Consider the following 12,120-nt stretch of genomic DNA (forward strand, 5'->3'; position numbering starts at 1 on the left):
TTCAAGGCAACAGAGTCTGTAGTCCATGACCACTTAGCCCAACCTTTATGCAAGCTTAAATTGTTTTTTTGATCTACCATGAATGATAAACTCATTGTTGATTCCCAGTTCTGTGTGTGTGCACATGTGTACATAGCAGCTCCTTTCATAGAAAGAAAAGACATCTAGAGGTCTTCTTGTACTTTTACCTACAGGAATCATGTTAAGATACAGAATGGATTACATGTAACCGGGGCTGGATTTTATAAGAAAAAATAATTAGCTGACAAATGAGGGCAGCAATAAAAAAGCGTCTTTTTTGCAACAATAAATAAATACAGTCAAAGTTTTCTGTGTGGACTTTAAACCAGCTTCTTCACTGAAGAACAGACGTGGCATTTCCATGGAGTTAAACTTGACCCCATTTACTGTATCTTTTTTTTTTCTTGCTCTCTTTCTCTCTCTCCTTCAACAAAACAAAAAGTTTTCCTGCTTCTGCCACAATAGTACAACAATTTGATCTTGACAAGAAAGTGGTGCTGCTGATTTTTATTTCTTTGTCCTTTGGACAAAATAAGCCAAGAATATAATTTGACTGTTGTGACCAATAAAAACGCAGTTTACATCAAGTCTTGTCAGGATAACCTGACTAAAAACATCTGGCTTCTTAATTAAAAATTTTCAGACAACCAGATTCTTGCTCGTGTGTTAGGTTAACACGCTGAACTCTAAGAAGCTGTAGACTGCAGTTTGTTGTTATGGGACCTGCAGAATACAGAAGAAAGCGAAGAATTAAGCACCCTTCATTTTGGAAGAACACAGTTGCTGCAAGGTGTTGCCAAGGGTAAATCACTAGGAGGGAATTACCACCATGTTGCTTCCATTTTTTTTTAAAACCCTCCGGAAAAAAAAACACTTAAAATCTTTCTGAATTCTATGTGCATTTTCACCTACTGTATACCACTACTGTATATCTTACTACTTGTAAAATGCAGTGTGTCGCTGGAATATTCCAAAATGCCTGAAGTTAGTTTTACTCTTATTTACATAACAGTAGTCTATCAAAAGGAAAGCAAAAAGACAATTAATAAGTGTGAATATTTATAATAAGGTGTATTTAGCTTAAATTTATTCAAGAAATCTTTGGATTAACTTAATAGAAAAAAACGAACCAGGCATATTAAAATCACATTTTTGCTAATCAGAGTTCAGCAAAACTCTTTGACGTTCACATTTTTATTAGTGACTGAAAATAAAACAATAAAATACATTTTTCCAAGATTAATTTTTCGTTTCTATCAATACAGTATTCCAGCAACGGGACATTTTTTTTCTGTTGATACATTTGTGTTTACCAGCAGGACTGCTGGTAACAAAAAATAAAAAACAACATTTACTTGTTAGACAAATGATCTGGATTTTAGGGCAGTTTAATGTCATTGAATTGTACAATAAAAGAAAGTGACCCCAACATCCAGTTCTGATTCCAGTTAAAAAGTTCAGACTAAAGATATCACAATCTGCAAGAAAAGAAAGGACATGGATGGTATAAATGAAAAACGGTAACAAAAAAGATGCAGCAATGACATTAAGAGCAAGCAGTGGATGCTGGATAATCAGCTAATGCAAGATGAAAGAAACAATAGTTTGGAACTACCTGGTAAAAATATTACTATAATATTAAATGAGAAAGAAAAATGCTGGATTAATCCATTTTGTCTTGTCCTTTCTCATCAATCCTACTCTTGCTAGATGAGAGAGCTTCGACAATGAGTATAAATTGAATCTTTCAATTCAGTTCATTAGGAATCTTCATGTTAATCCTGTATTAATTTGTTAGACTGGCAGTCTGTTACAGTTTTGACTTTTATAGTCAGATGGACGAAGTTAACTACCGTGCACATAGAGATTTCTGAGTAATGCTGAAGGGCATTCAACATTTGTAACTCAGTTACAGTTGGCTTACGCTGGAGTACAGCGGTGATATAGGAGAAATCTGTATAGTCCACTGGCGTTTTGACTAAGCCAGTTTTAGGAACAGCTGTACTAAATACCACATTATAATTTGACTAGCGCAGTACAACTCCCATGTACATGCTACTGGAAAGAATTGGCAAGCAATAGAAAAACCTGCCGAAGAGTGGCCTATTCATTTTCAGGAATGTCTATGTTAAGAAAATATTCTACACATCAGTCTACAGAAAAGCATTCAAAAAGAAAGTCTGATCTTAAATAGCCGAATTTGAATTGTATGTAGCTTTCCATATCTTAAAGACTATTTATTCCCTCTGTTTCAAAAACGGTAACATAATGGAACATACAGAAAAATGAGAGGAGGTATTAAAAACTATTTCAAATTATTTCACTGGATCACCAACCTCACAAGATTGTCTCTTTCAATCATCTGAAAAGGACTTAGAGCAGAGTAGAACGTAATCAAAACTCAGCACAGCACAGGGTATGTCCTGCTGAGAAATGGTTCTCATTTTAAGTTTTCTGCAGCAATGACTTAGCGTCAAATTTTCTACGCTGTACTTAATTTGTGTCTAACAGCTTTTTTTGAACAAACATTAAAGTTACCTCATCAAAACGATATTTAGGCCTTAATTTTGACTGAGAATAACAGTTGGCTATTGTAGAAGAATTTTTTCTTCTTTCAAAAGAAAAGTAGTTGTCCAGGCAAGTGCATGGAGAGGCAAATCCCTGTGTGAATGTCAGGTAAGCTTATAAAGGTATTAAGGAAGTTTTAGGGGACAAGAGAACATCTATGATTAGGAACACTTTAGCTTACCTGCTTGCCTTAAATCCTTTTAGTTTCTGTACAAAGAATGACTCAAGAACTTCTGCACATTGGTAAAAAGGGGAGTCACTTGGATTGTAGTAACGACAGTTATCAAAAATTTTGGTCATATCTGCCACAAACTCTGTGACCTTTTTGTAGTAACGTTTCAGTATTCTTTCTTCCATGGTGGCAAGGTCTTTAAAGAAACCAAAGATTATTAAAATGAGATATCTTCACCTTCAAGAGAAGTTTACATTACCAGAACGCAGAAAACAAAGCCTATATAGGTTACTTCTATTTCCAGGAATTCTACTTCTGACACGGTGACACCAGTAAATCTCCTTCAGAATAAGCACTTATGCGTGAATACATCATGTGCAGCTAAATTAAAATCCACATATCAAAGTGACCTTGGAGAACCTGGGCTCTTTACAGGAAGCTATTTATTATTTCTGAAGAAGTTAAGGAAAAAAAATCCAGATTGTCTGACTCTTGTATTTTATTTTCTTCACAGCCCTCACTGAGAGACATTTGTACATGCAATAGCTAGCTATCCAATCCTTCTGATCTTTTTTTATTTGAATTCATGACTTGCTTTGAATCAATTACCGATTTTCACAGGAATATGCACATTACCACATGGGACAAATGGAACAGATTTCAAGTGCAGGATCATGCAAAATGCTAGTGCTTTCACTCTTACCAACTAGACGCATTAATGTGACAGGAATAGTAAAGTGAGTAGTAATTATTCTATTTTAATGGAAATGTAAATTAACAAGAGGCAGAGGAAGAGGAATGGGAGCTGAATTAGAAATATAGCTGTCCAAACATATAGTTGCACTTTTAGCTGGAAAAACCATGACTTGCCTTTGGAAAATGTCCTTAAAATGCTTACTTTCATATGTCAGTTATGTCAGAACACATGAAATGCTGGATTACCTAGTGTATTTTACATGTGCATATTTACTTGTAATACTTAAAAGTGTATTTTCCTGCCAGATAAATGTGAAAGGGCTAGAAGCACTTTTGTTTACTTCGTTCAACCATCATATGCTTAATTGTATCACAATTTCAGCTTTCCTTATAAAACTTTAACCCATCAATTATGTAATTCAAGTTGGTTAGCAGTTTCATAATAGCACGGCCTAAAACTCTGAAACAGAAAACGACAGTTACGAAGCAGAATATTATTTTCAGTCAATTTACTACAACTCTGCCAGGATACCAAATTTAACTTCCCTATCTCTATGGTTAGGAGTAGGTGAGAAAACTCAAATGATGCACCAGCTCTCATCTACAAAAAAAAATGAGAAGTTACTGGTTCTGTAACTGGAAGGAAAGGAACAGCTAATAGCATGATTTCTTTCATGAGGCAGATTTTCCCATGAGGTTTCACATTCATCCACATCCATCTAGCTAACTGGTGGGCTAACTAGTGAGGTCTGATGAGATCAGAATAAAAACCCTAAGGCTACAACACCTCTTCCACTTCTTCCATATATGCAACATTTAAACCAATTCTTGTTGATATAGCTTTAAAGATAAATTACAAATAATAAAAAAAATTTAGTGTCAATGGGACATCACACTGTCTCAGTTTGCCTGACTGAGAAAACTGTATCCTGCAAAACGTATCTTCAAGATGCCCAAATGGAAATCGCCAGTGAGTAGTGAACTTGATATTCAGAATCCCAAGTCTACTCACTCCTCACAGTATTATTCAGAAACTTACCCATTGGTTCTTTAATAACACCATAATAATCTGGTGCATCATTGGGATCTACTGGTTCTAAGAACGGCCATGCCATCTTGTGAGCCTGTCAGGAAGACAAGATGCAATTACAAAAAGATCAAATTAGTACCATTTAGTAGCTAAACATTTTCATTAAACTTTTATCTGTTGGGGTCTAGAACTGAATTTAAGGAACAAATGCAGCATTACATGAAATGGTACAAAGCCTTCCAGATAAGAACAAGCTAACATTTTAAAGCTCAATGTGGGATACTGGTTCAAAACAGGAAATAATGTGAAATTCAGAGGTGACAGGATAATGGACAGAACAGGCTGCCTACAGAAGTACATTACGAATCTACTGACAGAGCTTAGCACTTCACACCTAGAATGGGCCATGATTTGCACTTTCAAGTACTCTAGAATTGGTTTTCGTAAGTGTCTGTAAGAAACAGGACAATGCAAAATATTACTCTAAAGATTTTAAAGCATTTTAATAATGTAATTGTGTAGTAATATACATTCCTTATAGTCATAGCTGAAAAGGTGGTAGTGATGGATAAGCCAAGATATACTGTAACAGACTCATACTGCTCTTGTCGTCAAGTTTGCTGCTGACACAGCATTGCTCAAAAAATAAAGGCCTTGCTGTTTCCTTTTAAAAAAATCCAACAACAGGAAGAGAAATCAAAACTTACTCTGAGATTCATTAGCTATGTCTTACATGGCAAAGCATTCCACTTTGCTGCAATTTTTACTCTCACCTGTAAAGAACGTAACACTCTTCTTAAACCTTCATAATCTTTATCGGTTAGCGGACTGAGTACAGTCATGGCATCTTCTGTGGACTGACATTGTGGACACACATATTCATCAATGAGATCTGCCTCACTTTGTAAAATGCCAACACAGCGCCCATGATACCAGTTCTGACATCGGTCGCAGCCAATGTAAAATCTGCAAGATCCAAAAAAATGTTAGTGGCTTGATTTATTTAATTTAAAAGTTACATTCAAAAACATAAACCTGCAATCCCTTGCACACAAGCAGATATTTGGCACGATCAAATACAATAGCATAACATGTGACATTTCGTATTGACAAATTCTAATTGCATTATTCAAACTGCTTTTGTATTTACAAACAGGCTAAGCTACAGACCATTTCAAAATTAGTTACTAAATTTTATACTAGGCACTTTCAAGCATTCAAGGTTTTAAAAATCACTCATCTGCTTTAGAGGTGAAAGGAACAGTGTAATGCCAGAAATCTCACCAACCAGTATTCCAAAACAATTCAAGGTACATATTGCGCAAACTGGACTACAATTAGGGCTCCTGTTTCACTCTGTACAAACATTTTTCATAGGGAAGCATCAGTCTTGTAGTTGAATACTGAAGGGGGAATTTATGACCCAAAACCTTACAAAGAGATACCAACCATACATCCCCACACCAAAATTATGCTTTCTATCCAGATCAGACTATAGCACAAAAAAATCCACTATATACATTTGTCTTTTAATCTACTTCTCCCTTGTTAGAAAAAAAGAAAAAAAAGAAAAATAAATCAATCAATCCCAATTTAAAGCACATTGCGTTTTTAAAAGAAACATTTTGACCACCTTGAAAACGTCACTTTTCCTACATATTTACCGCATAAAAACATTTTGGAAAGGAAGACAATTACTGCAAAGGAATTTGTATTATGAATGAATACAATATATGCAGAATAACTTCTTTTTGCTTTGTAAGGAACAGGTAACCAAAGTCAGAGCAGTTTGCTACCTAAACATTAAATAAGAGGTTCTTATCAGAACTCACTGTGACTCATCATAAGGTGTTCTGCAGATACAGTACAATTCCTCACTGCTGCCCTCTTGTGCCCGTTTACAATCATTACAGATGTACACATCCATTTTCTTAGCCTCCTTTTCTGTGATGCCAACACATTCTCCATGATACCAGTTAGTACAAAGATCACAGCCAATATAGAACCTAAAAGTATTCACAATGAAAATGACAATGTAATTGTCATTTCAAATGGCATGGCACTTTTCCCTGCATTTCTCTCTGTTGCACTTTCTTGCTGGCCTACTTTGTCTCATTTTCCCTGCTTCCTAGCATTCTATCCTTACAAACTAACATCTCATGCTGCAGCTATACTGTCAATAAGGTCACTTGGGTCAATTTTAAACTGTCAGTTCATTAAAATTCACATCAATATGTAACCAGACTTTGACAAAGCTGGGCTAAAAATGTCTCCAATGTGTGTGTGAAAAACTGTAAAAGGCACAAAAAGACAAGGCCAAAGAAAAAAGATTTACATTTTCAAAGCTGTAGCTCAAATGCCACTTCAACATGTATTTAATATTTGAAAATGTAGGTCTCAGTTAATTTCAAAAACAAAAGCAAAGCGCAAACACCAACTAGGAGTTACAAGTATACTACAAAGAACATGCATACCAGCCATGTGTAGGATACATATTGGTATAACATGATACGAAAGAAAATTGTGTCAGGACATGGTTGTCATAATTTTAACTGGGGGAGGGGGGTGGGGGTGGGGATGGCTGAAAAAACAGAGAGATTCAGCTACTCAGAACTGCAGCAAATTGGTATGTTGACCATTCTTCAGAGACTAATGTCTGCTCTCAGACAGCTACGTGACAGAACCAGGTATGGCATGACACAAAAGTGAAGGGAACCAGGTACAGAGTCATGTGAATGGGACCTTGCACAGAATGATGTGACAAAACTGTAAAATATTATGCAAGGATGTTTGACATTTTGTGTATGGATACCTCAGAACATACCTGTGACTCATGATCAACCAGATGGGCAAAAGTTACACATTCATTCTCTCTGCCTAAGCAAAAGCAAGCTGACTCAACCTCCACCTTCCTGAATTTGAGAGACCATCAAGCTCCTGCAACATGCTGATTTATCAGTTACTGTGCTCCTCACCTCTCAGTCTACAAACACCAACCACTAGACAGCATGCATCAATAACAGGACACAGCTAGGAACTCTTCCTCAAAGCAAGCACCTCAAATTTCTTGGACGTCTGCCCTGGACACTTCAAACCTGCCCCTGCTCTTACTTTTCAGTCAGACAAATCCTAAAAACTGAACATACCAACCTTCCATAAAGGACAGCTAGATACAGCTCCTAATTATTCAACAACAACTCAGTCTAGGTCCTTTTCCCAAAAGGGACCAGGCCGAGTGGCTCCTATCTAGAGACAGATGCTAAACCTTGCGACTAGAACACTGAGCAGGCTTCACACATTAACAAATTGGTTGGAATATTAATAGGAATCTTCAAAGGATACCCCATCCTCGGAAACAACGCGAGCAAAACTCTACAACCCTAGTGCAAAACAAGTGAGAACTAAATATAAGAGGATTATAATAAAATAAACAACACGCAGAACGACCTTTGTGGATTTACTACACCCTAATGAGCATTTAGGGCATACGTAACACACTATAAGTTATCTTTTCAAGCTGCACATCTGTCTTCTTTAAAGTAGAAAGTAGACACCAGCACAAAAAGGAGTATCTGATGCCTATGAGCGCGTGTACGCACCTACACACATAGAGAAGTGTTTACCAGGAAAGTGTTTTAAAATTTGCCTTGTCATTTTCCTATTTGGAAAATTTCCTATTTTCCTATTTGGAAAATGACAACCTAGTTTAACGAATCAGTCACCATTTGGAAGAACATAACATTTGGAATTTACAAGATGAGCAGCAGAACTGAATCATATTCCTAAGGATACTGCGAAGTTATTAACATTTCCTTGTCTTGAAATTTTATTCCCTGCGTTTAAGCACAGTTCTTAATTCAAGCCACCAAAATTCACTCTGACCACATTTTTCATTGGCCTGCTCAAAAGCCCACTGAGGTCACACGACAATCCAATTCTTTTGCTCGTTAGATGAGGAGAACAAATTCTATTTTTGTGACAATTCTATTGCTTACTAACAACAAAGTGCTAATACAGACCTGCGCTCAGCATCACAACACAATGAGAACGCGTATCCTCCTAGGTTTTCAGTCATTTAGTAAACTTAACACTTCAAGTTAAATAGGTGAGATTCACAACTCTTAGAAATGAAGAACTATGACCCAGGGTACCAGAAGTCTGCCATTTACAGAGTGACAGCAGCACAGATAATCTACAATTTCTCACACTGATATAATACTGTAATGGTCAGAGTTATTGAACACCACCGAACGTTGAGAAAAAAAGGCCTCAAATTCATTTAAAAATAACAGTAATTAAAACAAACAGGCTAGAAGGAACTTCAGGAGATCCTCTAGTCCTCACCCTAAATTTGGGATGAAGAACCATTCCTGGAGTGAAAACACTACTCCACCCCTACGGGTTCATTTGTGTTAGCAAGACTTAAACCACCACCAAAGGATATCAATTAATACCTTTTGGTATTGTCACTCATTGAGCAGATAAATACTCCCTTGGAACTGAACTCAAAATTTATTTTACATAAATCTCTACACAGCTATCAGACGTTAACCATTACTAACTAACAACGTTAGTCACTTCTAGCTTAAGCAGGAACACATAACACTATCCCACTGCAATCCACCGAATCTTCTACCACCACTTACTAAATTTCTTTGCAAACTTTGTACGTAGCAATTTGTCTTTCAGAGGAATATTCTTCCTTGCGCATGGCCAGAATCAAATCACAGAGAACCACAATTTTCACTTTGTCAAATGCTCGCGTGTTCCATTTCTGACCGAACCCGGGACACACGTTATAACACATGAAAACCATTTCTACCTGAAACACTGTCCAAAGCGAAGCACAGTCCAGTAACTTGGAAACCCTTTACTGCTTAGCGATTTACCAAAAAACCACAACCCACCATTTATTGGAAGACGGTACCAAAACTATTTCTAATGAACATCAGACACCTGTTCATAGGAAATCGCTCAAACCAAATTGTCACTTGCTTCCGAGGCAGAGGCAAACGGCAAAAGAAAGAATAACAGAGCGGAGGAAAAGAAAATAAAAAAAGAGTATGTGCATGTCAGACAGAAAGGTCATACAATGAAACATGCAAACAAGTAAAAATATAAATCACGTACGTTAATAGTATAAATCAAGTATGTTAATAGTTTTGTAACTGCTAGTGGAAATGACAAATTTTATACCTTAGTGATCACTGCAGTAACACCTGATACTCTATCTCCAGTTCTAGAACTAACTTACGCTACCAGCTAAATACTAACCTAAATCTAACAATCCACAGTAAAAGCCCAAGGTGTTCACTACTCACTTAGACTCATCGTAAGGCGTTTTACAGATGCAGTAAAGCTTTGTGTCCTTCTTTGTTTCCTTTGAGGTAGTAGAAATCATTTTCTTTTTCTTGGACTTGGAAGCTGACGAGTCTCTCTCCTCATCTCGCTTTCTCTTCTGGGAGGATACTGGCATTGGGACCGTGGTGGAGGAGGAAGAAGTGACGCTGGCTGCATGTTGCTGCGGTGGTGATGGCAGTGGTGGTGGTGGTGGCGGTGGGGTGGCAGCGGCTGCAGCTGCCGCTGCTGCAGCTGCCGCTGCTGCAGCAGCAGCTGCCTGGGCTTTTTCTTTTTCTTTCTTAATTTTAGCCAAGTCTCTCTTTAGCTCCTCCTGAAGTATATTAAATGGATAAATAGAGAGGGAGGCACTTCATATGATTATTCCAGGACAGAATTTAAAGTCTAGACATAAATCCCCATGAATAATCAAAAGAAAATAATTTAAGCCATTTAAATGTACACTTTTAAAAACATGCACAACCTACAATTCATACAATATTAACAGTCGACGCTCTTGGCTTACTATGACCCGTTGGCTGCAATATATCAGAATCTGTTTCAGGAAACAAGTTAATTTCATCACAGATGAGAAACAAAAAGCATGAAAGGGACATCTACTACCTCTGCAGAGATCCACGCATACAAAACCAGAACTTCCTCCTATGTTTCCTTAAAAGCACACTAAGAAAACATGAAGTTAACACAAATGTCCCCAACTTAAAATCAAATTAGCTTGAGAACAACCATCCTTACCTGCACTTCAATTTGTAGTTCTTTGTCCAGAAGTGCTCTTTTTTTCAAAATTTCAGCTTTCAGCTGTTCTTTATGCTTGAAAAGTAGAGCTGACAACTTGGAAGCATTCTGTTTACTACGCTTCTGTTCCACACTCTCTTCTCGCTTTCGTTTCTTAGCTGCCTGCTTTTCTTCTTTATCTATCTTATCCAGAATATATTTCATCACTTGATTGCATACAATCATTCTGGTGATGAAGGAAAGAGAAAGTACAATGTGCTGAGCTGCCTATTAATTCCCAGTTGAGAATGCAGCATAGTATTTTGTCTAGTCTCTGCAAGCTGTAAGCTAAATTATTACAATTCTTAGAACATAAATGGTAAATTTCGCAACATGTTATTCCCACTCATTCTTATTTACTAGATCACCCCTTTGAGAAATCAAGTCAATAGTTTGGTTAAAGAGGGCTGGTCCCAGTTTCATTTAACTGATTTGAGTACTAATCATTCCTCCCCTTACCCCGTAAAACCCCAAACAAGGTTTAGATTTCAGAATGATCAGAGATATTTTCACTGAGTTCCATTTCCACAAACACATTTGAAAGAACACGTTTATTTAATTCTGATGTAGGATAAAAGCAAGTTGGAAACCTGTAACTTGCTCCAAAACATTATTTTTTACCCTCTACTGAGCACCAAATATTACAAAGATTTGTGTTTTGGCATGAGGATTAACAAATATTTTTTAGCTTATAGAACTGAATATAAAACAATTCCAAACTTCCTCACTGCTGACAACTTATGGTTCAGTTTTCATGATTGTTGTACAGCCAGCTACAAATCTTTTCCTGATCACTTGTTCTGTACGTTTCACTTTTGCTTTATATTTTAAGTAGATGAAAGTGCTTTGATTTCCCTTTCTGTTCTACTTGAAACTTGCTAGAAAACTAGAAAAACGAGTGAGATACCCAAAATAAATTTCTGGAAGAGAAAAACTCAGTGAGAAGGAAAGACAACTGTATAACGGACCAAGCTAGCTAGCATTTTTTTTAAAGACTGACAGAAATCCAAGTCAAAATATCAACTTGGCTATCTGACACCATTAAAGGAAGTATATGACAACACTTTTTAATTTTTTTTTATGAAATTGTGAAGCAAGTAGCACCTAGTGGTACTGTTGTAATCAACTAAGCTTGTACTCTGATTTGATGATCAAAATTTTATAAAAATGCTTTTTTCTTACTAGCTGACAACATACACTTGCAGTTATGCAACTGAAACAACTACATGAGTAAGGCGACGTCAAAATAACCTTAAGACTATTGGCAAACACTTCAATTTTGTGTTTAGCAGCTTCACGTGTGAAATCTCTTAGCTTGTTGATTAGTATTATCTTCTAACACGTCAATTCCTTCTGCAGAGTGTGATGTGGGATGTACAGAATTAAAATGAGACGAAGTAATGCCAAAGGACAGAAATGGAAATAAACTACCACAACAAAGGACAGCAAAAAACAGGATTTTCTGCAACAGAATGGTTCATTCTCCATTCCATGATCTTTA

The 12,120-nt window shown here is 36.7% G+C and overlaps 1 protein-coding gene across 13 annotated transcripts in view; it reads right to left on the bottom strand.

The window, feature by feature from the left end:
* Positions 1–63: 63 nt before the first annotated feature.
* BPTF (bromodomain PHD finger transcription factor) overlaps positions 64–12,120 on the bottom strand; it is a 56,378-nt gene continuing 44,321 nt past the window's right edge. For 10 of the 13 annotated variants that reach the window (XM_035342141.1, XM_035342137.1, XM_035342139.1 and 7 more), the window contains 7 exons: positions 10,581–10,806; positions 9,809–10,158; positions 6,320–6,493; positions 5,261–5,453; positions 4,497–4,581; positions 2,771–2,957; positions 64–744 (listed from right to left, as the gene is read on the bottom strand). In XM_035342141.1, coding sequence (XP_035198032.1) covers positions 708–744; positions 2,771–2,957; positions 4,497–4,581; positions 5,261–5,453; positions 6,320–6,493; positions 9,809–10,158; positions 10,581–10,806 — 1,252 coding nt within the window. In that variant the 3' untranslated portion in view covers positions 64–707. Of the gene's footprint in view, positions 745–1,180; positions 1,500–2,770; positions 2,958–4,496; positions 4,582–5,260; positions 5,454–6,319; positions 6,494–9,808; positions 10,159–10,580; positions 10,807–12,120 lie in introns of those variants that run through there. The other 3 variants (XM_035342140.1, XM_035342143.1, XM_035342134.1) reach the window with 2 other exon arrangements.

The sequence above is a fragment of the Oxyura jamaicensis genome, chromosome 18, assembly GCF_011077185.1.
Source record: "Oxyura jamaicensis isolate SHBP4307 breed ruddy duck chromosome 18, BPBGC_Ojam_1.0, whole genome shotgun sequence".
NCBI lineage: Eukaryota > Metazoa > Chordata > Aves > Anseriformes > Anatidae > Oxyura > Oxyura jamaicensis.